This window comes from Perca flavescens, chromosome 2 (genome assembly GCF_004354835.1).
Source record: "Perca flavescens isolate YP-PL-M2 chromosome 2, PFLA_1.0, whole genome shotgun sequence".
Lineage (NCBI taxonomy): Eukaryota > Metazoa > Chordata > Actinopteri > Perciformes > Percidae > Perca > Perca flavescens.
The window spans coordinates 7,005,789-7,032,831 of record NC_041332.1 but is presented as its reverse complement, the minus strand read 5'-3'; the positions used below and the strand labels follow the sequence as shown (position 1 = coordinate 7,032,831).

At 40.0% G+C, this 27,043-nt stretch overlaps 2 protein-coding genes across 6 annotated transcripts; one reads left to right on the top strand and one right to left on the bottom strand.

Annotated features, from left to right (window-relative positions):
* Positions 1–450: 450 nt before the first annotated feature.
* On the bottom strand, positions 451–14,329 carry lgsn (lengsin, lens protein with glutamine synthetase domain). 3 transcript variants are annotated; one of them, XM_028568347.1, is made up of 4 exons: positions 14,276–14,329; positions 4,162–4,858; positions 3,322–3,488; positions 451–1,675 (listed from the first exon to the last, which is right to left on the bottom strand). In XM_028568347.1, the coding sequence occupies exons 2-4, from the start codon at positions 4,622–4,624 to the stop codon at positions 482–484; spliced, it is 1,824 nt and encodes a 607-aa protein (XP_028424148.1). In that variant the 5' UTR covers positions 4,625–4,858; positions 14,276–14,329; the 3' UTR covers positions 451–481. The 3 variants fall into 3 exon arrangements, with proteins under 3 accessions (XP_028424148.1, XP_028424138.1, XP_028424128.1); XM_028568337.1 differs by lacking the exon at positions 14,276–14,329 and adding an exon at positions 14,074–14,202; XM_028568327.1 differs by lacking the exon at positions 14,276–14,329 and adding an exon at positions 14,110–14,202.
* On the top strand, positions 13,488–24,200 carry ptp4a1 (protein tyrosine phosphatase 4A1). Of its 3 annotated transcripts, none has more exons than XM_028568728.1 (7): positions 13,488–13,647; positions 17,013–17,217; positions 17,614–17,701; positions 18,018–18,110; positions 19,101–19,231; positions 21,314–21,388; positions 23,308–24,200. In XM_028568728.1, exons 2-7 carry the CDS (start codon positions 17,213–17,215, stop codon positions 23,423–23,425), a joined length of 510 nt encoding a protein of 169 aa, XP_028424529.1. In that variant the 5' UTR covers positions 13,488–13,647; positions 17,013–17,212; the 3' UTR covers positions 23,426–24,200. The 3 variants fall into 3 exon arrangements, with proteins under 3 accessions (XP_028424529.1, XP_028424536.1, XP_028424523.1); XM_028568735.1 differs by having other exon boundaries at positions 17,013–17,272; XM_028568722.1 differs by having other exon boundaries at positions 17,013–17,701.
* The last annotated feature ends 2,843 nt before the right edge of the window (positions 24,201–27,043 follow it).

Here is a 27,043-nt window from a genome sequence, read left to right as displayed (position 1 = left end):
CCTTCTCTCAGACTACCGGAAAACACAACTCAAAGTCAGCAGCCACACTAGCGGCCCCAATACGTTGTAATGTAATTACCAAAAGAATTCTGACAAGAGACATTTTTTTAGCATTAGGGTTACCGCATAGTTTAGCTTTCTTCTCTGGCATACTGTTCAGGCTACTTCCTTTTTTATGATATTATTATTATTAATTGTACTTGTGTTCACACTTATCAGAGCAACAGCTGCATCTGTATTGTTCTTAAAAGTAATTCAAAAATATATACACAAAACAACAAAATTGCACAAAACTGCTTTGCACATTGAGGGTGTACTTATACCTTTATTTTGAAATAACGGAAAAATATTTCAATAAGAGAATCTGTATAATAATAAGGTATCAACATAATATATGAAATAAAAAACTATTCAAGCTGTTTTCAAGCTTTTATTTGCGTGGCAGGAAGAAGTTTCACATATTACAAAACGGGAGGTCTTTCTAGATAAAATACTCCAGGCACTTGTTCCTCTCATCATCCAGTTCTTGGGTCTCAATCTCAAACTTTTTCATAGCGATGAAGTACTGAACAAACGGCTCTCCGAGGGTGCTGCAGATGACGTGATCATCCCCCAACGCCTCCAGAGCGTCGTCGAGCTTCACAGGAACGGCGAACTCCTTTTGCTGACTGGGGGCTTTGTTCAGAGCGCTCTCGATGCTCAGGTTCCGTTTGATGCCGTCCAGTCCAGCGGCCACAGTAGCAGCCAGCACAATGTAAGGATTGGCCATGGCTGAGCCCAGTTTGTTGTCAATGTGTGTCTCCCTTCCGCCATGACACTTGATGTTGAAGGAGCTGCTGTTATCGTTGAAGCCACATGTAGCGTATAGCATTCGTTTGGGGTCTTTGATCATCTTGGCGATGTGGCTCCGACAGCCCAGGCCGGGCGACATCAGGCAGCTCAGGGCAGCGGAGTGGGTGAGCAGCCCCGCCAGCCATTTCCTGCCGATCTCGGATAGCTCGCCTGCCCTCTCCCCGACATGGAAGAGGCTGCGTCGCCCATTAGCATCCCACAAGCTGTGGGAAAGCACCCCAGCATTGTACAGGCCATCGTCCGTGAAGAAGCTGGCAATGTAGCTGTGTTTACGAGCCATCTCTTTGATGCCGGTGCGCAAGGTGAAGGCGCTATCTGCTGCCGCAATCCCAAACTCTGGCCTCAGGTTGATTTCCATCTGGCCGGGGCCGCTTGCAGAGGCGATACTGTCGATGTCTGCGCCCATGCAATACATGCTGTCCACCAGCTGCTGGAAGAAAGGCAGGTCATGGTTGCCGAGCAGGGTGGTGGCCGGGAACAGGAGTGTCTTTGGTCCGATGCGGTCTGGCGCCCCGAGGATGCAGCATTCATAGGTGAAGGATGAGTGCAGGGAGAATCCAAGGCTTTGGAGCTGGCCGAGGAGCTGCTTAGCGATGAGGCGAGGTGAAGTGCGAAGGGGGCTTCCTGTCACCGTGCAGGGGTCGCAGATGACCCGGGCTGTCTGCTCAGCCCACGGTAAGACCCTGAAGGTAGAAAGATCAGGGATCAGGAGGACATCGCTGCTGAAGTTGGCGGTGCTGGCGTTGTCCACTTCGTTGCTCTTGGGGCTCAGGGTCAGCTCTAAGTAGCTTCTCGGCATCGGTACCCCATATACCGCTTTCTCCTGTGGAGGCAACATTTACATTCAATCAATAGTTCTACATTTTGGGAAATATACCACTGTCTTTTTGAGAGTTAGATGAGAAGATCAATACCACTTTGATGTTTATGCGTTAAAGGTATAGTGGAGGATTTTCTTTTTCCGGGTGGATCATCAAGACTATTGGTCCTCCTAGTTGTCAATCATTCTGGTGATATGTTTACGTAAGGCAGTGGTACGTGCATGTCCCTAGCTTTCAGGTGTATATGTGTGTGGTGAGCTTGAGCTACGGTTTCAGCCATTCATTGAAGCATTGAAGCTTTTGGGAGAATATTTCACACGCTGGCGTGCGCTAAAAGCACAGGTTGGGCTTCCCACTGATGCCTCAGTCGTGAAGTTTCTACTCCACAGGTAAAGTTTGGCTATTTGGAGAAATCCATTTAAAATCACTGCTAGTAAAAGTTGATGTAAGCTATGATTAGCGATGCTAGCCCTGGCACAAGTCACGCACCGCGCACACACGGTAAACATCTCAATTTGGAAAGTAGGCTTGTATGAGCCATGCCGACAGCAACTTGTAAACAGTGCACTCTTGTGCACACGTTTAATAGGCGTTCCCTCTCGGGAGCAGGCAGAGTATTGCGCATGTGCATTTTTTCAAAAAGTACAGAGGGCGGTTCTTTTCTAAAATTCGAGAAGTAAGGAGGTGATTTCCCTAGCCTAGCATAAAGGCAGGAATAAGACAGAAACAAAAAAGTCCAAAAAACAGCTACAGTAAAAAACTACCAACACCTCTAAAGCTCATTTTAGATTAACATATATTAACACATTATCTCATATTTGTTCAATTTTAAACACAAATGGTAATGTTAAAATGACTATTTGTGCTTTTAGAGTGGGATTACTTGGTGTTAGTATTTCTTGAGACACATTTAAACCATCTTCCCGGTACTTCAGACTCCACAAAGTCACTACGCTGGCGGTTTGCCAAGAAATAGTTCCACCACGAAGCTCCCCGTAAAACCATGAATCAGTCCACCACTTTGGTCCAGACTAAAATACCTTAACAACTATTTGATGGACTGCCAAGATATTCATTGTTCCCAGAGAAGAAAGCCTACTGACTTTTGTGATCCCCTGACTTTTCTTCTAGCGCCACCATGAGGTTCACATGATTCCTGCAAATAATAGCATTCCCATCAGCTTTAGTAGTTGTTTGTGTTCAGTGGTAATTATTAGCAAATGTTAACATGCTAACATGCTCAACTAAGATGGTGAACTTGGTACACATACACCTGCTTGGCATTAGAACGTTAGCATTGTGAGCATTTTTTGCATGCTGACGTTAGCATTTAGCTTAAAGCACTGCTGTGCCTAAGAACAGTATCACATAGCTGCATGGCTGCAGACTCAAAGTCTGGTTACATTTCAGTTTGTGTTCGACAGAGCCAGGCTAGCTCCTGCTTCCAATCTTTAACCAAAGCTGTGCTAATCACCTCCAAGTCTCAGTTTCTTACTTGTTACTTGTTTTAGAAACAAATTTCTGCTATTTCCTGGCACCTATTTCCAAATATTGATAGCTGAGATAGATAGATAGATAGATAGATAGATAGATAGATAGATAGATAGATAGATAGATAGATAGATAGATAGATAGATGTGGTGATTACGTGGAAGAAGCGGACAGGGACCATCTTGGACCTGGACACCCCGTGGAGGTCAGTGGCCTCAAAGCGAACAAAGTTGATGTCTTCTCTGGCGATCTGCTGCTTGATCTGCTCCATGGCTGCAACGAACCTCTGATTCCCAAAGATCTCGATAGTCTCGTTTCCGTTATCTGTGGAAAAGAGTTTGAAATATCTGCAAAAATAATCTGCCCAGCTGATATTAGCTGTTTGCAGATATATCTGTGTCAACCACTAATAACAAGTTGCGTATTGCAGTGCAGAAATGCCAAACTAGGTTTGAGATCATTCAGAACCAGTGTAGCCAGTACAGAGTTTGTCCACCAGAGAGCACTGACAAGTTGATTTTTACCCAGTATCGGTTGAGCTATGATACTCAGGGCAGATAAAACTGAATTCCATTGAAAAACTATGTTAACATAGGCAATAAACCATTGATCCAAGTTGTTCCAATTGAAAACTAATGATTAAGAGATTCTTAGATATGAAAAGAGATGTAGATCCTTCTGCTGAAGATCAATGTTGAGTTAATTTTACTAAACTGACAAATCAGTTGGTGGTTGTTAAAAGACCACAAATAAAAACAAATTAGGTTAAAGAGGTCAATATCCATCCATTATCGAGTCCAAGTCAAGTCCAAGTTAAAACAGGAACTAGAATGAGACAAAGCCAAGATTTTAAAACGAGACATGACTCCAGATAGATCCACATAGCTGAAACTATATCCTCTCTATTCACTCTATTTGCTAGATTTTGACTTTGTTAGAGATGTGTCTGTATTTATATCAGGGATAAAGTTGTCTTTCAAACCAAAACTTCACCAACCTGTATGAAAAGCTCCAGTCTCTCCCCAGGATCGTCCGCTTGCGTATGTGTGAGCCCTAACTCCAGGTTTCCTATTTGTGTTGGCATCAGACCTGAGTGCGCTGGATGAATCCACACCGGAAGGCTGCTGAATAGATGTGCTATCTCTGGACGTGGGCCCCCTTCTGGAAGCGTCAGACTGGGGTTTGAAGGTGCTGAACACCCTGTTGGGGTTTCCATCATCCTGCCGTCCGTCGGGCCTTTCACCACCACTGCCACTGTTGCTGCTGCTTCCATGGAGGTACGTATAAGGACTCCCTGGCTTCCCTTCGTCTCGTGCCCGGATGCTATGCAGATGGCTATCCCTCAGGATGGTCTTCAGCTCCTCCATGGTCTGCCGGGGGACGCCCATCTCATGGTGGGACACCCTGGTTTGAGGGGACGCATCTGTGGTCCAGTCCTCCTTGAAGGAAGGTTCGTCCATCCTGGGATCATCAACTCGCTCTGGGTGTCTGTGAGGCAGGGGGCCGATGGAGATCACAGTGGGCGTGTCTGAAGGTAAAGGGGTGCTGGTGGGAGAATGGACGATGGATGGACCTCCTCTTCCGCTGCCCCAGTCCACCGGAGGTACATGTTTCCCAGTCACCCTCACTCCCTTCCTGTTACCCAGGCTCAGCCTTGTGCCATCTATTTGGTCTTTGCTTCTACTCTGGGCCTCCTGGAAAACACACAACGGGTCTGGTAAGAAATGATCGAGGTTACGGCTGCAACCAGAGATGTCGTTAGGCCTGGGTGTCCCCGGCTACAGCCCTGAATATTTTATGAATCGCCCCGGATCTCTCTCTTTTTTTTTTTTTTTTTTTTTACAAAAATAAGTATAATAGAATAAAAAATCCCCAGAATGGCACATGCAAATAAAGGAAACAAGTATTTTCCAAGGTACTCGCAGTTCTTACATTTTTGTTGTAGAACTGTAACTTTGTCCAGTTTATTTTTCCGAGGCGAGTAAAACCGGCAGCTACGTGCATGGTCTGACCAGCATGACGTATTTGTTGCCATCACCTTGCAACCATCTCTAAGTGAGGAAAGTTGTGAAAGGTGAAATTTTCGGAGGAATCATAGCCAAATCAGTCAGCATTGATGCCATTAACACAAAGTTTAGGAGTGCAATACTAATGATTTTGTTTGAAGTTTTTGCTCCGTGTATTTCTGCCGTAGTTTCGGTTTTCCACCTTCGATGTAGAGCAGCAGCAAACTTTGTGTCATTCAGAGACCAGAGTCTCAAACGGGCCTCTGTGTCTATCAGACGGTCTGAAGTCATAAGTCGCCACACAGATCTGGAAACAAAACCTTGGCCTTTGGGTTGCCAGGCCAGTTATTATTAGGCCAAATGTTGGTGCCATCTAACTAACATCTACAAACTGAGCAGCTAAAATGAACATACGCTGGCAATTAACAAGCTGGGCGAGGCAATTGCTGTTTTGCATTGCATTCAGTTTATTAAAATGGGTCCGGGCTGAGCCCCCAACCTCCTCAAGTCCTGGAAACGCCCCTGGCTGCAACTAACGATTTTTCTGTTGATTATTTTCTTGATTAATCGATTAGTTGCTTGGTCTATAAAATTTAAGAAAATGGTTAAAAAATGTCAATCAGTGTTTCCCAAAGGCAAAAATTATGTTCTCAAATGTCTTGTTTTGTCCACAACTCAAAGATATTCAGTTTACTGTCACAGAGGAGAGGAGAAACTAGAACAATATTCACATTTGAGAAGCAACAATAAGAGAGATTGAAATTTTCTTTCTTTCTAAAAAAGAAAAAAAGACTCAAACAGATTCAGTGATTATCAAAATAGTTGGCAATTAATTGAATAGTTGACACCTAATCGATTATAATCTTTGCAGCTCTAATGAAGTTTATATGAAGATTTACCAAAGAGTGTAAGGAATCACATCTGTAATAGTGAATACAATTATGGCTCAAAGAGAAATACAAGATCCACAGACAAAGTCAAATAATAGCAATGCATCTGAAGCCAAAACTGCTGTATCCATTCACACCTTTGTGCTGAAAATACAAATGAAAAGGTTAGATGTGGAGTTGTTACCTTGAAATCTTCAGAGTCATTCATTTCTTTGTTTGGACTCTTTCATTAACTGTGATTTGGAATTTGATAGCCCTCCTGTGAAGGCAGAGCTTCGCTCGCACATTAATTTTTATAGACAATTGGTACAATGGTGACGGATTGGAAAATTCTTTTTGGCCCCCGACACCCACGGGAGTCCGGCTGGAAACTGGCAGCGGTCGGCCGCTGGTGGACACTGAGCTGCTGCTGCTTTGAGCTCATTGGCTGCCCGTGAGGACAATTCAGAGTTGCTTTTGTGTCATTGCAGAGTCAAACTGCAGAGCTAAGCAGCTCTGTGCTTCCAGAAAGATATGGGAGCAAAACTATTTATTCCAGAGAGATAAAAACACATGAGGACCAGACAATGGCTGCTGTTAGTGATGGTCTGTGCATTAAACAGCTGCTGTCTGAGTGAAATCACTCTCCAAATCAACAGTGTTTTGTTAAGGGGAGACACTACAGGTGAATAAGGAAAATATTTAAAATGGACATCACCATGGAACTTCCCCAGTTGATTATCTTCATAAAGACAATAATCTTTTGTATTACAAGTTTTCTGAAATTCTGTGTTTAAATATGCAAATGATGCATTATCTTTTTAAATACGCGCTCATTTGCATACATTTCCAGAACAGAAATCTGAACATTGGATAAAGCCAGGTTCAAAGTTCTTCTTTCGCTTTGTTGACATATTGTTGCCAAATTTTTTTTACAGAGGGAATTTTGGATATCTCTTTTTATCACTCCATAAATCAGAAAATACTTTCAACAGCCTTAAGAAAATCTATTTTTGCCGCCGCTTTATGTATTAAATGTTACATAAATCAGGCTGTGAATGATAGGCTATATGAACAAACCCCTCTGTAAAAAGCTTACAGGGTACAGATAGGAATAAAAGGGGAAAGTTTGATGTATTAAAGGGTAACTACCATTTTTTTTCAACCTGGACCCTATTTTTTCTGTTTTTGTGTGTAAGTGACTGATGGGAACAACAATCTTTGAAATTGGTCCAGTAGCCTATTAAGCGAGTACGGTGTAACCGGCAGCCACAGACCGGGCTGCAATGTAACCCTATGGGGCAAATGTTCATCGTCAATTTGGTCCACTAAAAGGCTCCAATTAATATTCTAAGTGTCTGACAACATTATGGAAAGGATCCCTACAGAGACAGACCTTTTTAAAACCTCTTTGAGACCTTTCTGTTTAATCAGAAACAGCTCTGAAGTCACTAGCGCTAAACCCACCAGACTCCATTTAAAAAAGCAATACTTTTAGCGTGTATAGAGCCAACATATTTTAATAGTTTCATAGTTTTATTTTATTTCTGTCGACTTGAATGAAGTGTATTATATGATGCTAAAATTACTGATTATTTACACGGAGTCTGGTGGGTTTAGCTAACGCAATTTCGCGGATGTTTTTATGTTTAAAAAAAGGATCTTACTCTTTAACAGAAAGGTCGACCTGCTTAGAAATCCTTTTCCATAATGTTGTCAGACACTTAGAATATTCATTTGAGCTTGTCTGCAGCAAAACGAGCACTTTTGTGAAGGTAAATACAAGCTGCACAACTGCCCTGTTAACTTACATTGTAGCTTGTTTTTTCGCCTCTGCCGACTGCAGCGATCTCGCTTAATACTGGACCAATGTCAGAGATTGTTGTTCCCATCAGTCACTCCCCTCAGGTTGCAGATTTAGAGTACCAAGTGTACCAAGAGCAATAGGAGTAAAAACTCCTTTGTCAGATGTGCAATAACTCGGCTTAATTTACACATGTAATGTAGAATTTTTTAGAGATTGCTCCAGTGGTGATAACTTGTGTTGTGTGTATTACATACAGGAAACAATTTTGTACTCATGTCTTTGTATTGTTGTCTTGTTGATTTGTATGTTGTTTGAATGTGTTTCTTTTTATCTTGCACTCCTGACTGCATATCAAGTTTCCTATTTGGGATTATAAAGTGACTGAACTGAACTCAAATGAACTCAACTGAGGTCCAGGTTGAAGTGGAGATTTCTGGCTCAGAGTCGGAGAACAAAACCTTTAAAGATATGGATTGTAAAATTCAGACATTTTTAAGACACTACAGGTTGATAACTTACATTAAACAATTATTTGTATTAAAAGTTATCTGAATTTTTAATGTTTAAATATGCAAATGAGCCATTATCTAATGCTAACTTTTGGTGCAGGAGAAATTTACAGGCGCAAATAGACAACGTGTGGTAAAATAAACACCTAAATATAGTCTGAAAGAAGTTATGAAAGATAAAAATTGCCCAAAAACTCAAAATTAAAAAATTATGTTTTTCCCTTAAGGAAGAATGTGGATGTTGACAGGCAAAACAAATATATTTTCAGTTCTCACATCATCTTTTACCATCATAGAAATATTATTTATATAATAAACCACTTTATAATATGTTATATGTAATTAAATGTTCAATTTGGTCCATTTATTCGCTTTTCTGGAGCTTTCTATCATATCCCACGGCCTTTTTCATGAGATTTTCAGTCAACCTTTAGGCCAATATGGATGAGTGCTCGGAAAAATGCAAATTTGAATATCTACAATTCACATCAATTTTATAAAAACACGTCCGTTTAATGCAATATAGTATATTTTATGGTTAACTGCTCCTCAGATCTCTGCAGGGTAAATCCAGACAGCTAGCTAGACTATCTTAGCCTGGCTCCGCCCTCCTATGTACTAACGCTCAATTTTAATTTTCCTTCACTACACCGTCTGGGCTGCGGTATAGTCTAAGGTTTGTTTCGGCCAAATATTTGGCGGTCCAATCAGTGAACAGAGGGAGTAGCTGAGAACGATGAAGTTGAGGAGATAGTTTGAGTTGTAGTTCCGTAATGGCGGCGGAGAAAGATGCGAGCGAAGCCATTCGGTCTGTTGTGGTAACGCTGCCGAATATCCAGAAGTTAAAGCCCGAGCAAGAACAATCTTTGCTGAGTCGTGTTGGTGGCCATGATGTTGTGGCCCTTCTCCCCACGGGGTCAGGAAAAGTTAGATTTTCCAGATCGCTCCGTTAGTGGTGAAGGAGTTGGCTAAGGCGAACGGTAGCGATGCTAAGCCGACGTCACGACCAAACATTAGCGATTGGTTCTGGCAGATCCAAAGTGGCTCTGGGCAGATCCAATAGTTTTAAATTTCAGCAGAGTCCGCCTACAAGGAAGTTAAAACTTGTCAATGGAGAGAGGCCAGACTCTGTAGCCTATAAATAAAATGCACGAGAATCTGGTAGGACCAGGCTAAGACTATCTGTCCAGTCTGTTGCACGACTAAAACAACTTTTGAACGTATACGTTCCACCAAAACAAGTTCCTTCCCGAGGCTATTTTGCAGCAGCACCGTGGCTCCGTCCGATGCTTAGCGCCGCCCAACACGATTGCGATTGGTTTAAAGAAATGCCAATAAACCAGAGCACGTTTTTTTCTCCCCTCCAGGAATGCTGTGTGGACTAGCCAGACCCTCCTCCACAGCGAGACTAAATGCAAAACGATTCAACAGCATCACTAACTGCAGCCTCTGAAGTGATTTCTATAAATGCCATGTCCATCAGAGTGGTGAACTGTGACTCAGCATTAATGACTCAGAAATTAGACACTGATGACTTGGAAATTAGAACATGAAATAATATAAAGTGAACTTAATTAGGACTAAATCACCTCAGAAATCAGCAATCTTCTCAGAATCAACTTTAATGTGCTGGTTAATGATATACGTAGATGTAGAAGGCTCAGTGCACAGTTTCAGTTTTATTTAAGTTTTTGAGATAAATTGGATGGTTCTTCTTGTGCAGCTTCTGCAATGCAGTGGAGGTGGATATGCTTTTAGTTGTTGGCATGGGCAATATGATGACATACTTGTGTGAGACAATTTAAATGTGATATCGTTTATCTCTCTGTACCGTCTCTGGGTGTATGAGGCCACCATGGCAGGCCTGCTTTATCATACTTTTGGGTTATTTTTATGATAGTTTTTTTCATAAATTTGATGATTTGCGAGGTGTTTTATTTCCGACATTTAAACTCCATAAACAGTGTCTCAATTGATTCATCCAGAAAAGTATACTGTGAAAAAATAAAAATATATATAATAGTATTGTAGGCTATGTAGGCTAAAATCAATAGAAAATTTAATTTATCATAATTTAAGATTTGATCTACATCACGATTCCTAAAACAGTGAAAAATTACATCATAAAAACTTAACCAGATGCACACAACAAGGTTATCATTTCATTTATTTATTTATTTTATTATTGGGTGAACTGACACTTTAAACTGTGAAAGCACGACAAGCCTTATCAGTACTTTTCACCCTATTTTTCATCAAACTCTATCAGTTTAAAATTTTGATTGGCCAAAGTGGATGCAAAAGCCCACTTTAATTTTACTGACAAACAATTTGAGCCATTGTTTTTCAGTTATGTCTTTATAATTCCGGATGTTTCCTGGAGTCCACGTGTGTTTCCAGGATATTAAAGAGCAGTCAGGCCTCAGCAGTCCCCTCCATCGGCCCTGTGCAGCATGGAGGCAGAGAGATGTCTCGGCAGAACCCCTCACATTTTCAGGGTGGGGTTTTAAAGAGCTGTGTCAAGCTGGAGACAATTCAGTACAGGGAGAACCGGAAGTTATGTGCGGCTCTCTTCAAAATAGAGCTTAAGGTGTGTTGTCCCCATGCCAGACTTTAATTTTCAGATTTTCTCTTCAGCTTTTAATAAGATGCAGCCTCATATTTTAATGGAGCGACTTGCCTCTTATTTTACCTTACCTGATCAGATTTTATAGTCGTTTTTAAACTTTTCAACAGACAGAGTTTAGCACGTTTTTGTAAATGGTCACATGTCCAACATTATCACCTTAAATACAGGCTCTCCTCCGGGCTGTGTACTTTCCCCTTTGCTTTTTATTATGTACACAGACAGCTGCAGGACTTCCCAAGAGGGCAGCTACCTTGTAAATCTTTCTGCTGACATTGCCCTACTACTGTCTTTTCTTCAGGGGGCAGAATCTGGGGCATGGCTGCGCCTTACCAGCATTTGTACAATGTTGTTATGACAATTGCCTGGACCTCTATGTGACAAAAACTAAAGAATTAATTCTTGATTTCAAAATTGTATGTAGCTTTTATCATTCTTTAAATTGAAAGTCTTTTAAATTTTTATTTTATTTGCTGGTTTTATGGCTTGTCTGTGGAAAACAAGCCCCTCAACCACAATGTAAATATTTGCTCTGAGATCACTGGAGTTCAGTTAACAGACCTCTTCATCTATCTATCTATCTATCTATCTATCTATCTATCTATCTATCTATCTATCTATCTATCTATCTATATATATATATATATATATATATATATATATATATATATATATATATACTATATTTCCCTGCATGTAAAATCAACAGATATTTGTATTCCTTCATTCCTTCTGCTATTAGGCTCTTAAATGCTGCAGATGGCAGGAACCCGTAACATCCAGAGATTGTAATCCTGGGGAAGCGTAATGCTTTGATTCATGTATTTCTGAAGTTAGTTTTATTGTTGTATATATATATATATATATATATATATATATTTTTTTTTTTTTTTTTTTTAGCTTATTCTCTACACCCTGTGTGTGCTTTGCTGCTCTTGCCCTTGCCCATTTGTTGCATTGCCAAACATTCCCCCACAGCGCTGCGGAGGAAGGTCTGGTCTAGTCCACACAGCATTCCGTCCTTACGTTCAAAGGTTGTTTTAGTCGCGCAACAGATAACTCAGATAGGACAGATAGTCTAGCTAGCTGTCTGGATTTACCCTGCAGAGATCTGAGGAGCAGTTAACCATAGTCCTCACAAATCCACCGGAGTTTAAAATGACATCACAAAAGAAAGTGGAAGGTAACGGACATACGGCCGAAAAAGACATGCATCCGGTGGAATTTACCGGAACAATCACGGAAGTGGAACATCCTGGATATATACTACCCATTTGTTGATCTGCTGCTACTGACCCTAGTCCTTCAGATGTTTGTGGTTGAAACATTGTGGAAACAAATCAACTGCTCCACAAGTGCATGGCCCAACATGGAAGAGCCAGCTCCGTCAGGACTCAGCTGTACACCTGCATCTGAAGGGCAAGGCCCACACATTTGAGGACTGCAATGTCCACATTTTGGAACCAATGTCCTTACTTCACTGGCTTCCTATTATATGTTGTGTTCATTTTAAAGTACTGGTGCTAACTTTTAGAGCCCTGCATAATTTAACTCCCCAGTATATCACTGACCTCCTCCAAACCTTATAGGCCTATGTCAAAGTGGGCTCTTAGATCATCTGAGCTAAATTTACTGTTTTAACCCACTATAAAATTTGAGGTGGCCCAACCTTTACATGGAGCACAAGTGTCAAACTCAAGGCCCGTGGGCCAAATTCGGCCCCTCGCAGATTTTGATCCGGCCCTCATATCAATTTAGGTTCACAATAAATGTTGGCGCACACAGCTTTTGTCACTTTTCTGATGTCACTTTTGTGGGCCCATTTTTTGGTGCTTTTTTCAATGTTTTTTTTCCCAACGTTTATGGCACTTTTCCCGAAAAATATTTTGCTGCTTTTTTCAATGTTTGTGTGACTTTTTCCGATGTTTTATTACGATGTTTTTTTCCTATGATGGCTAAGGAACTTTTTTAGGACTTTGTGTCAACCAAACTGTAAGTGAGAAAACTTTATAAGACATACCATAATACGGTCAAAGATATTTGACTTTTCTCTGAAATAAAACCATGTCAATAAACTCTACATCTGGCCTTTGATGTAATTCTCATTTTCCAGTGTGGCTCTCACTGAAGTTCGGTGGGGAACCCCTGACATAGAGAGTATTTTAAATCACTGATTCCAGTATTTTTAGACTCAGTTTGTTTCATTTTACCCACTGGGCAAATTGGGCAACCATCCAAGTCGCCCCAGGACTGCAGGGCTCTTAATTGGTTATGGGTTAATTTGAATCTTGAAGAGGGCTGCTGTGTCAACATAATTAATAGGAGCCCAGCCAGTGGTGGAAGAAGTATTCCGATTTTTAACTTAACCCTCTGGGGTCGAAACTAGTTACTTTCCAGCACTGGTAGTAGGCTACTTGTAGTGGATAGTAGTAGTTTAGTTTGCAGACTGTTGCACTGGCGGTGTTTTATTTTGAAAGTTCTGACAGGAAGTCGGCTTCGTCTTTCCCTCCAGCCTGACGGTGTCGTCGCAGCAGATCAGGAGACTTCGGCTCCGCTCGGAGAAACAGCACCGCACTGTATGGTGGAGAACCGTTTCATATTTTTACCTTTTTCTGGGGACCGGCTGTATGATTAAGCTACAATCTTCAATGAGTAAGCATATCCCAGTAAGTAACGTGTTTTTGTGGCTGCCATTTTGTTCTCATTCCAGCGGTTTGTGTTCTAAATCAGAACGCTATATCGTTAACGTTACCAATTGGCCTTCACGTTTTTCTTCGGTGAAAATCACGGCCTTCTCGGCACAAAACCCGGTTTAATATTTCCTTGACTGAAGACGATTAATATTAAATATTTTACTTAACTGTAACATGAACTGACTGAACGGGTATTTGTCCCGTTTACTTAAGCGTAGTTAACGGTTTGCATGATGTTCGTCATGGCTAGGAAGCGGCTGTCCAGGATGCGCAGCACGGGCTGGTCTTGGCTAACGTTAGTCACTCGGAAGTTTTTCTCGGATAAAATCGACGCATTTTTACGTGAAATAAGTCCAAAATAAAAATGACATTTTCTTTGTGATTTCCCACGCGGAGTACCTGTCTGCAGCGTTAACGAGGCGTCGTGTTTGTCACCTTAAAGCGATGTGTATGTTGTCCATCTCCCAGCTTCTGACAGTGCCTATAGGCCTCTAACGTTGAATGATGGCGCCCAGCTCACCTCACACAAAGGACACTTTAAAGCCTTTATACTATAATGCAACATGTCTTCCATTTAAATGACTACTTTCATGCCTCTCACCTCTTTTGTCTTTTTACATCATATCCCTCTTTGTCATTTAGTCGCATCCTTTTGTTCACTATGTAATGATTTTCTACCAAATGCTGTTTTTCAGCCTAAAAAACACCGGATTAACAAAGCATACTTGAACAGCTTAGTGTTTTTAGTATTTGGAGCATAAGCTGGAAAAAAAAAACATGTCCAGTAAGTAGGCATTTTCAATCACATCCTTCTTAAGGGTGTAAAGGGCAAAAACATTAGCAGTGAGTCAGATTTATGATGATGATGATTATGATGATGGCGATAATAACAGAGTGTATGTTAAAGCCCCGCTGAGGGCCTCATGGTGAGCTCAGCTTCCACAGATATGACCTAGATGTCAGAAATTACACATCCTTCCTATTGTACACAGGCAGTAGCCATTAGGTAAGATATTACACGGGGCTGCAGTTTGACTTTATATAACATACTCATTTTTGCCGTTTTTATTTTTTCATTTTCATCCCAGTCCCTCATATTTCGTTGGAAGCTCTTTTCAAAAACACCTTCTGTCTACACCTGTTCAGTATGGGAATCAAACCCCTCACACCCTAGCAGTGGATAGTGCCAGGCATTGGCTATATGGCCAAACTATTTTATCCCAATATTATTTAGGTCACTTCATACCGCGATATATATATAGCACAATATAGCATGTTTTCTGGTAGTTTAAAAAAAATAAACTATATGAAATAACCACATGATAAAGCATATGTTTTGTATTCCTGTGTAAATTAGATACTTGACAAATAAAAGTATTAAGTATTTTCATAGTTTGTAAAGAACTTTAGTGCGAAATGAGCATAAGATGCAAGAATCGGAACGTAAAGTGGCGTTCAAATTGAGTAAATATTGCAATAATGCAGTTCAGCCGCAAGTTTTTCAACATTGCGATTGATACGATATAGAAAAATATAATGCAATGGACATTTTTATATCGTTTTGACGATGCACATTGTCATATCACCAAGCCCTTGCTTACATGCCAATTTTGCACACATCTTCTTTTCAGTGTAATTTGTGTTACTAGGAAATGCATTTCCTGCAGAAAATGCTTGTGAATGCTGAAAAGCTGAATTGCTAAAGCTAAATTAGATTGCTGGCATAATTACGTAGGTGAAGTAGTGAGAATAGTTGGAAAGGTGGGAATGGTTTTTGTATGAATTTCATTGAAAATGTGAATAGTACCAATAATGTATCAAACAAAAGTGGAATAAATGAATTAAGTTTTTTTTTTTTTAAGCTGCAGCTACACTGAATTGCTGGTTGAACTGTAAAAGATATCAAAGAATTGAATCGTTTTCTAATAGCTGAAGGTTTTGTGACTAGTTTAAAGTTTGAAAGACGTCTGAAGGTGAAAGTATGTGGGAGGAGTAGCATTTAGAAGTGGAAGAAGCCTGAAGAGGATGTGAAGATTGCTCCATTGACTTTCAATGTAAAAAGAAAAAAAAAAGCTTAATATTTTAAAAACTATAAATGGTAGGAAAAAGTTGACACAAATGTCCTTAACGAGCTGCACATTTTGATATTTGAATGGTTTTTGTAGCTGAAAGTATGCAGAAGTAGTAGGCGGGCGGAAATCGTACGGAAAAATCGCATAACAATACTGTGAATGCTGCTGAATCAGCATTCACACAAATATAAATGCAGAGAGTTAAAGAAACACTTGACAATGACTTTGTCTCATGTCTGCATTGAAGTCTGGTGCATGTTTGGTCTCTTTTAATTGTTGTGAGATATTTACCATTGATGAAGTCGCAGCTCTGGAAAGATTCTTCGAGTCTGAAATATGACCGGGGATGCAGTTTCAGTATCCTGGCAAATATTTACAGTGACGTAAGTCATACGCATGCAGGAAAGTGCCTGCGGTGTGTGTCGCAACCGTGTGACAATACAGAAATGTATTCAGTCTATTATGACATGAGTTTGGGAAAAATCTTCATATTTCTAAAGCTGTAACAAGACAATTTTTAGTATTTCGGTTGATAACTGACTCGTGAGTCATAAGTTGATCAATTGATTGATGAACAAATCAGCAACAATATTGATAACATTTTTAAACATCAAAAATCCCTTTGTTCCAGGTTCTCAAATGTGAATATTTTCTGATTTTGATGATAAACTGAGTATCTTTGGGTTTGGGACTGTCGGGTCGATCAAAATAAGAAATTTTGTAAATGTCACCATGACTTTTGGGAACTTGTGACTCAGGCTGCAACCAACAATCCTTTTTATTATCGATTGATCTGTTGTTATTTCTTGATTAATCGATTTAGCCTAGTTGTTTGGACTATAAAATGACAGGAAATGGAGAAAAGGGTCGATCAGAGTCCAAGATGACGTCCTCAGATGTCTTGTTTTGCCCACAACTCAAATATATTCAGTTTACTGTCTCAGAGGAGAGAAGAAAACTAGAAAATATTCACATTTATAAAGCTGGAATCAGAGAATTTTTTAACCAATTAACCAAATCAATTAACAGATTATCAAAAAAGTTAAAAGTCAGAGATTGACAAAACATTTTCTGCCATCAAACTTAATAGTTTTTCATCGGAACAAGAAAGAACATGTAAAAAAAAATAATACAAGGCCTACTATTAGCTGTTCTTTGTTGTTAACACATCAAGCCTCAACAGAAGCCCTCTGTGTTGTGTCCCTTTTTCAAATTAGTGTTTTTAAAAACCTCTTCATCCTGCTTGTCTCCCTCTGTGTCCTGCAGCAGTTCTGTGGTGTTCTGGGTCACACATTTATGGAGTTTCTGAAGGGCAGTGGGGACTACTGCCAGGCTCAGCACGCTGCCTATGCAGACGAGTGAACAGCCAAACTCGCCATCGATCCGACGCACTTGAGCCACAGGAGGGACCCCGGAAAGTTGGCAGGACCGGGACACCTCCCAGAACCAGCGACAACTCGGCCTGGATGGGGTAACTCCACTCGCTGCACACTGCCCTCGTCGGCTTCCGCCTGGCCCGAATCAAGGTGGAACCAGCCTTGTTTTTTTTTTCTTCCTTTTTCTTTTCTTTTATTCCAAAGGAAAGGGTTTTGAGTTGTTTTCTGATTGTCCGCCCTTTTTTAAGCCACCAACTCCCTAAATTTCCACATTTGCCTGTCGCAGCCTTTGTTTTTTTTTTGCCAACCTCGAAGAAGAACAGAAGATTTCTGCTTCTAGAATCTCATTGGACATTTTTGTTTGACATTCCCTCCGAGTTTTAACTGTTTACATTAGTGTTTTTCTCCTCGAAAGACTTTTTGGTTTTGTTATATATATATATATACATATATTTTTTTTTTTACGTTGTCACAATGGCTCGTATGAACAGACCGGCCCCCGTGGAGATCACCTACAAAAACATGAGGTTCCTCATTACCCACAATCCCACCAACGCCACCCTGAACAAGTTCATCGAGGTGAGCCTCCGTGTCATTGGTTGAAAGTTAAAATTTGCTCAGCCAGATCCAAGGGGCATTTACAAAGTTGAGTTGACAAGTTTAACATTGAACTGCATGTTCACGTTAGGGACACAATCGGACAAAGATAATGTGATGGGAAATATTTTTGAATAATGGAAGCTAATAAAACCTAAGAGGTCCTCTGGAAAGCAATGTTTCCGTAGAAGATAAACTGTAATTTAGGTCACATTTGAGACTTTAAATCAAGTTTTATTGCTTGTGTACTTGTGTTTTGAAGTAGCTTTCTAATAAATCGTGCAACGCATTTTTACAGGAGCTGAAGAAATATGGAGTTACCACCGTCGTGAGAGTTTGTGAGGCCACCTATGATGCCACCCTGGTGGTCAAAGAGGGAATCCAAGTTCTGGTGAGTTCAAGCCCTAAAACCTTCCTAACTGTCGGTGCATCGAACCAAACTGAATGTGGGGTTTTTTTTTTTGCCATTTTTTTTTCTCTCAGCTTGGTGTTTCCCGAACACGCCTGTTCAGTTTTATCCTTCTCTTTTCTTACAGTGTTATGTAAAATGTTCTACTAATAAAGATGCATAACAGACCTTGTCCCTGTTGCCAACATTGTGACTTTATCCTTCGATTTAATGGGTTCTTTTACACTTAAAATGCCAAAAACTTTGCTTTAAAAACAACGAGCAGCCAAGGGAGGGCAGTGTGAATGTACTTCAAAACATCAGTGATGAATCCAGTCTTTCCCACAGATTAAAAAGCAATTTGTGTAAAAAAAAAAAAAAAAAAATTAATAATGATACGCAAAATGTGGCAGCCGGTGTTGATTGTGTGGCGCACCGCCACAAATTAGTCTATGCGTTGGAAACACTGGAATCAGTACAGCTGAACAATTTAAAAAATAAATATATATTCAATTTACGATGATAAAAATCATAAATCTTTAGTTTCTGCAGTGTTGCGTCATTAATGCCCTACACGACTAATCAAGTATCAAAACAGTTGTCAAATGATTTTCTGTTGATTTGATTAAGTGATTAACAAATTGTTGCAGCACAAATTGAATTAAATCCCTACCATAGGCTTTTTGCCTATTTTTTTTTTTTGTTTTAAAGAGTCAGCAACACAGATGTATTTAATGGCATAAGAACCAGAGGCTTTGTTTAATATTTTACAAAAACTAATTCTATCAATAGCCTAATGTGTAGCTACTAAAAGAAATCCATAAACTGTCAAATGACACACTGACTCAGACAGAAAGCCCTTCCGAGTCCGACCACTCCTCCCCCTACAACAACATTTTCGTTTCCCTGCAGCTGGTTCGGCCCTCACACTTACTTTGTTTTGGTTTCCAAGAAGCTGGCCAGGCGACGTCATTTCCCCCTCTTCTCTTCCAGGATTGGCCGTTTGACGATGGAGCTCCTCCCTCCAACCAGATCGTGGACGATTGGCTGAACCTGCTGAAGCTGAAGTTCAGGGAGGAGCCCGGCTGCTGCATCGCTGTCCACTGTGTGGCAGGGCTGGGGAGGTGAGCGCTCGCTGTCTCAGGGATTAAAGTATTATGTTCTTATCATACGGATCATATTTTACACGCGATTTCTGTTGGTTGGGATGTGGCAGCTCAAACTCTTGACATTTCCTCCGCTCTGTACATTCTCTGATACTGAACCAGTTGGTGCTGAAACCAGTAATGTGTAGGTGACTGAGAATAAATTACACTTTTGATGATCAATTGTTTTAGTCATTTATCAATTAATAAATGTCAAAGATTCTGTTTCCAGCTTCTCAAATGTGAGAATTTGCTGCTCTTTAGATTAGATTCAACTTTGTCATTGCACAGAGTACCGACGGAGGTTGTAAGACAACAAAATGTAGTTTGGCATCCAACCAGAAATGCAAAAAAGCAGTAAAGCACTGAGTATTGTACATATGCACCGTGGTGATATACATAAATAATAGAGGTGTGACGAGATCTCGAGATTAAAATGTGACGAGACTATTGGTCACCAGTGCAGGGCAGCAGCACAGTAGAATCTGACCTGGTTGGTCTTATAATACATCTGGCTCTGAAGATGAGTCTGGCTTGGACCTCTAAATTACCACAGAAGAGCCCCCGTAGGTTCGCCAAAGTTGACTCTGAGTTCGCTTTTGCAGAGCGAGTGCTAGTGGAGTTGCAGTTGTACACAGCTGCCGGTAAAACCCAGCGTTAGAACGTTAGAGGGTACTGCCTCTCTCTCTCTCTCTCTCTCTCTCTCTCTCTCTCTCTCTCTCTCTCTCTCTCTCTCTCTCTCTCTCTCTCTCTCTCTCTCTCTCTCACCCTCTATTTCTCTCTCTCTCTCTTACTATCTCTCTCTCTCTCACACTCTCTATTTCACTCTCACTCTCTCTCTCTCACTCTCTCTCTCTCTCACGCTCTCTATTTCACTCTCACTCTCACTCACCCTCTATCTCACTCTCTCTCTCTCTCACGCTCTCTCTCTTACTATCTCACTTTCTCTCACACTCTATTTCACTCTCACTCTCTCTCTCACTCACCCTCTATCTCACTCTATCTCTCTCTCTCACTCTCTCTCTCTTACTATCTCACTCTCTCTATTTCACTCTCACTTTTTTGCGCCGACACACAGGGACTGCACCGTGCAGTTAAGTGTGGCGCTCTTTCTCTCTTTTTTTAAATGAGTCGGAAGCAGCAAGCTAAACCTAACTTTACTTTTAATGACATTAAACAAAGAAATGTTCTTCCCTCGTCTTAAAATTGTCATAAATTAATACAAGAACAGCCTTTAAAATAGTGTTGAAATCTCATCTGAAAGGGATATATGAATATGCTAGATATATACAGTATGAACATGTTTTATATCATTGTAAACTGAATATCTTTCTGAGATTTAGTAGACGTGTGTGTGTGTATATGTATGTGTATGTATATGTATATATATATATATATATATATATATATATATATATATATATATATATATACTAACAATACTATACAATTTATTAAAAAAAAGCCTGTTTCATGCAGTTATTAGAAGCCATTACTTATACACAGATGTCATTTTGAAGACATGTAAAGGACATGTAAAATTAGGTGGTGAAGATTAGATAAGAAGTTGGTAGATTGCTTCATTCAGTGATATCTCGTTGAGTCGGAGTTTCAAAATTATGAAAAACAAAGCGTGTCCTCTATCGTGGCTTGAAAAACAAACCAAAAAAATATGAAACCAAGCAGCCGTGTGTTGCCGTACGTGAACTCCTTTGCGTCGTGTCCCGTGTGTTTGCTTAGTTTAGACAACCTGCCAAACGGGTTCGGTTTTCATCCCGTCAGCTTTCAACTGATCTTTAGGTTCAGAAATGGCTGAATAATATCCACTCCCTGAACTCATCTTAAACGTACGGCTCGGTTTTATATACAGGCTTTTAATCACAAATAAGAAGGTGTTAAAACATTGCTAATTGAAGTTTTTGGTCTCCGATTGAACTGTCTTTCTGATAATAGATGAAACCGGACAGTAGCACTGAAACAGTACTTTTAAATGAACAAGGCAATGTAAATAAAATGCAAGTTATTTTCTAACTGACATACTTCCTTTTTCCTTCCCTGCAGAGCTCCTGTTCTGGTCGCGCTCGCCTTGATTGAATGTGGGATGAAATATGAAGATGCTGTCCAGTTCATTCGACAGTAAGTGGGACACGTGACCGTGAAAAGCTTTCAACAGAATGATTTAAAAATGCTGATACTGGCTGATGGTATACCTGCAGATACTCTTTGTATTTATTTAAAATATATCGTCTTTATTTATAGAGCACTTTTAAAACTCCGTGTTACAAAGTGCTTCACAAAACAAGCCAGTCATAAAAAACCAGGGGTGCACGATTCATAAAATGTCACGATTAGATATCGATTTTCGATACAAAAACGATTCTCGATTCAAAAAAACAATTCACAGTATGTAAATGTAGTTCCTTTTCCCATGTGATTGCAGTAGACATACAATTAATAAAATAAAATAAAAACTTCTGAACACCGCTATAAAAAACATCAGATTTTTCAAACAACAAATAAAAACAATTTGATTGTACAAAATCCTATACAGCGTAGAAAAGATCAGTTTTAAAAGACAGGAAATATTATATTATTTATAAGATTGTTTTTGGGAAACTTCCACCTCTGAGATATGGCAGTATGGAGGTAGACAGAAAACAAATAGACACAAGTCCTTAGCTGCAATCCAACCGTGGACATTCTTTTGTTTTTTAACATAAACACACAAACATTTCTTAAATTCAATTTGAATTTGGTTATTGTGACCAGGACGTGTACTGAGCTGTACATTTAACAGTTTGGGGGGTGAACTTGTGTCAGTGCTCCCCAGTGGACATAATACGTATTAAAGACCCTACACTCCCTCAGACACGCAGCATTGTTATCAATGCACACCTACCAGTATACCTGTGAAAATACCAGTGTTTTGTCCGACCATTAACTTCAACATCTTCCTGCTTTTCTGTTAGACAGGTTTCTGACAGAAACTGAAGGTTTTGCGTGGTACATAAAGCAGGGAGGGATGAGTCATCCTAACTGTAAATAGCTGAGATGTCAGAGAGTGAATGAGAGTGATCAGTAGGAGGAGGAGTGGACGTAGTGCCTTTTTTAAAGTATGTGATGCGTCATAGCTCGAAATAGTTTGAGATCCCACATGTTGGCTTTAGAAGTAATATTTGGATGTTCATAGAAAGTTACATGAATAGGTTGAAAATGCAGACGTTTAGGCATGTTAATGTTAACTGGCTACATATTAGGATTAGAAGATAGGGATATGGCTAACATCTCAGACTCGTTATGTACACACTGTATTTCACCACCAGTTTACCACCACTTTCACTGTATTCTACACCTGAATTTCTCCTCTGGTAATCAAAAAAAAAAGTATATTGAGATGGGGGCACTATTGATCTTGGAAATAGCCTGTTCCCAAATAGCTAGCTGTTAGAAAATGATGCGTGTTCTCCTACATTGCTAGGGGACGCAACTATGTCATGGCATGTGTATTGCAGTGTCGACTGTGAAGTTGTTTAGATGGGAGGTTCTTGAGAAAGCTGCAAGCAGCAATACTCCAAGCATCGGCCTGTTTTCAACGAACACTGCACTAGTTTATTTAATTTGATATTGCAAAGTATATCTTGATATACTACATATTCTGGGAACTCAACTGAGGTATTGTATATGGGTTAAATAACCACATGGAAATGTCTGTTTTTGACCAATTCAGGCAATTAAAAACCTGACGAACCAAAGTACTTCAGCAATTATATAAACATCCAAAGTTGTCCTGCTTAGTGATTTGCAACATCTGTTTTGTGTCATTATGTAAGTAGCAATATCTCAATAGATAAAAAAAATGGCATGACATAATTTCTGATGGTAGACAAATGTATATTGTCATTATTTACACCAGTAATCATGATGTAGAAAATGGCTAAAAAGGGTGGATAACCTCACTTTTGGTGGATCTTCTCACAGTGCTAGAGAGAAACTAAATGATCTTGTGATGTCATGTGTCGACCTGAGCTCAATGAGTGTCCCGTTGTTTCTTCCAGGAAGCGTCGAGGAGCGTTCAACAGCAAACAGCTGTTCTACCTGGAGAAATATCGTCCTAAGATGCGCCTGCGCTTCAAAGATTCCAACGGCCATCGCAATAACTGCTGCATCCAGTAGAGCCAAGCCCTGAGCTGCGCCCCCCCTCCCCCCCTGTTCAATCCAACCTCGCTAGCTTATTACCTGGCAGGCTTGTTTTCTAAGTCATTGTGTTGAAGTTCTTTACTTTGGAAAACCATGCTCAGTAATTCAACTGCCCTCTTCCCTTTCCAGGTTCAATATCAAGTGACAAAAAAAAAAAGAAAAGAAAAATGAGTTGTGTGAACCGGGATCACCGTGTTTTCTCTTCATGTGCCCGAGATGAAAAAAAAAAAAAAAAAAACGTTCGGAAGGGCAGCGCTGAGTCGTGTATCATTGTAAGATGTTGGATTAATTGTTTTTTCTGCAAAAAGCCAAAAGGTTTTTGGATTGGCAAGAGCGTTACCATCGCCTGAGAATGTTCTAAAAACAAACGAGCATTTTTAATTTCACGTGAGCAAATTATGTACCCCGTTCAATTTTACTGTTCCGTTTCAAGACTGACTAGAAAGAGGTATGCCTTCCTTCAGATCAGATGGTTCATCCATAAATGCCTTACAATCGAAGTGGAACAAAGGCAATGGAGGCGGGGGTCAACACCCCCGCTGGCATTTGGAAAAGGTGTTTCATTTTTCTACTCGGAACAACAAAAAAATCGTTGCCTTTGTCTTGTGCAGGAAGTCTTACACTCACATAAGCCCTTTCAGTAACAATTTTTTAATATAAAATGCTTAATTGTTGCAATATTTGTCAATTGAAAGTCTAGAAACTCGTACTTTCTTTATTTTCTCTATTAAACCTTCTGTTTACTAATTAACTGCCATGTCCAAAATGTGATTTTTATTTTTTATTTTTAAGTTTATTTTTTGCTTCAAACTGGACTTCCAACGTCTGCGATATTTTGTATGCCTTTTTATTTGATGTCTGTAACTTAAGACTTGGATACTTGATGATTTTATGTATTTGAAAATGTGTACTATTATTATTAGGTTGGCTATTTATACTATCAGTGGATGTGTGATTTAGTACCGTGAGCGACAAAGTTGTACCTGTTCACCAACTTGTGAGAGTACATTAAATGATACACTGAAAAACAACAAAGAAAAGAGTTAATGGGTGGTTATTTTCAAGGCTTATGCATTGTTATTTCTGAATGGAAGTTCATTTCACATAATTCAAAAGTCCACGTACCAGCTTTTCCCAGAGCTTTCAACTGCATCGACTCAGTCGAGTTTGCTCATCTGTCAAACTATTTTTTAAATGTCGATAGGAACGATGGGAAGCAAAACATGTAAATGGTTTAGCATTGTAAATGAATAGATATCTGAAGAAAAATGTTAGTCTTCTAAAAGGAAGGGAGATTAATGTCAACAGATGAAGAGTTTTTCTAGTTTTCTTTAGTCAAAATACAAGTAGAAGTCACACAGTTGTTAAACCCTAAAGAGTAATTCCTGTCAAGTCACACATTTAGATACTATAAATTACTGTGGTGCATTGTTATCAACCCGGTGCTCTATCTTCTTTATATTGTGTTTTAAAAGTTAAAAACATGAGCTTCCTGACATCCTGTTGTAAAATATGCTGTAAAACCAGATTCCAACAGCAGGCATTGTTTGTGTCAGGTGTTTGATCCACATTGTGGTTTTAAAATGTGCCTCAAGATCGGATTAACAAGACGTTTTATTCAGAAAATAAAATCGTGTTAAAAACAAATGAGGGAAACTGCTCAACGGTCAAGATTCTTGTAAAAAGATACCAAAAATGAGAAGTAACATTGTACAACGGACTGAAAATCTGGTCATGACATTTAAATTGAGATTAATGAAGGTATGGCTGCCACCCTGTGGTCATTTTTTATTTTACATACAGCCTCCAGCATTTTCATCCCCAAAGGATAAATAAACGCTTGCGTCTGGTCCGCTATGTCTTCGTCGTTTGGTGTTTTAGATGTTGAAATATGTAAATATCCAAGCATATTCCATTCTATTCTAATAGATAATAGATTAGATAATATTCATCTAATGCCATGGTAGTTTATTTTATTTTATTTATTTTTTGGGCATTTTTAGGCCTTTATTTGGATGGAACAGCTTAGACTTGAAAGGGGAGAGAGAAGGGGAATGACTTGCAGCAAAGGGAATGGTAGTTTATTTGAAGTTTTTATGAATTGCTTCAGTGTGTGTATTATTTAATTATGAAAGCCGGTAAGTGCGCCTCATGCTGCTGGTGCCATAATCTCACGTGAGCCTGGTTTTTGCAATTATAAAGCAAATAATGTCCCCCGTTTGAAATTGCGCTGGTAAGGGATGGAATTGACAGGGCCGAATTTTGTCCCAGTCCGCCCCTGACGTAGATTTCGGAAGGGGACGCAGGTGATATGTCCCTCAGCAATATTTAGAAGAGGTAGATTTGGCCCCCTCAAAAAATTTGAGAGACAACCCTCCTCCACACAGTTGCTAGTAGCCAAGGAGGACACAGGATTAAAAAAACATGATGGACTCTTCAGAAGAGGTCATTATCTTCACTCGAGCTTTTGCGTGCGAAAGTCACCGGATGCCACAATCTCCTGACCATAGTCATACTGAGAGATCCAGAGAGAGTTGTGTGAAGCTGATAGTCTGAATTAGCTTTGGAGCAACTCATTTGGCAACGGCTTGAATGTAACGGACGTTCATTAATATCAAAAAGTTACGCACTAAAGCTTTAAAGCAGTGCCTTGGTTTAATGTTTAAATGTATTTAATTATTTATTGCAGACTGAATCAGTTTTTTCTTTTATATATTTTGGAAGATTACAATTAAATTAAATTGTGGGCAGAATGTGAATCTGAGAGAATCAAATCTAATGAAATATATTAAATTTAATTGCTGTTGTATTAAATTATTACACTTAAAATTTATATTTTGTATATGACTTCATGGTGAGGAAAGGGTGTCTGTCAGTCGGGCAGTAAGGGCGGCGAGGCTGTGGTGTTTTTTTAGCGGATTTTGCCGTATTTTTAAGCCGTGATAGGGTGGCTGTCAGTCGGGTACAGAGCTCCACGTGAGCACGGGCTTTTATCACTGTCATCATATCCAGCATCTAACGTTAGCTACTCCGCTGCGCTGTGGAGTAACGTCTGGCTATGTGAGACAAGTGTCTGGCAACATTGTTGGATGCTGCATTCTCAACCTGGCAACGTCCGTGAACTTCGAGTCTAGGGAGGAGGCGACGGGGGAGACGACTCTCTCCAGTATTTAGAATTGGGACTGCAGTAACTATTTTAAACGCTAGCTGTCAGTATTACGTATTTACATATTACATATTACTCTTGCCGTGAGGAATTCTAAGTAATGACAACAAAACTGTCGTTGCATCCCCATGGCTCGATGGTGTTTTAAGCCCCCACCCTCTCCTTCCAGGCAGCGCTGCGACTGTTGACTTCAAGGCACCTAACCCTAACCTTAACTCTAACCATAACCATAACCACTGCCTAATCCTAGTGCCTTCCAGCCCCCCCCCTTCCCCCACCGCCCCTATTTTGGCATTGGCCCTTAAAAAATGACTGCATTAGTTAGTGTCTTAAAGCTGTCGATTTTCTTTTTTAAGCTCAGTCCTGGTTGTTTTTTTGACCTTGCTCGTCCATACAAAACATGCAAGAGGTTATCAAAATGTGTTTAT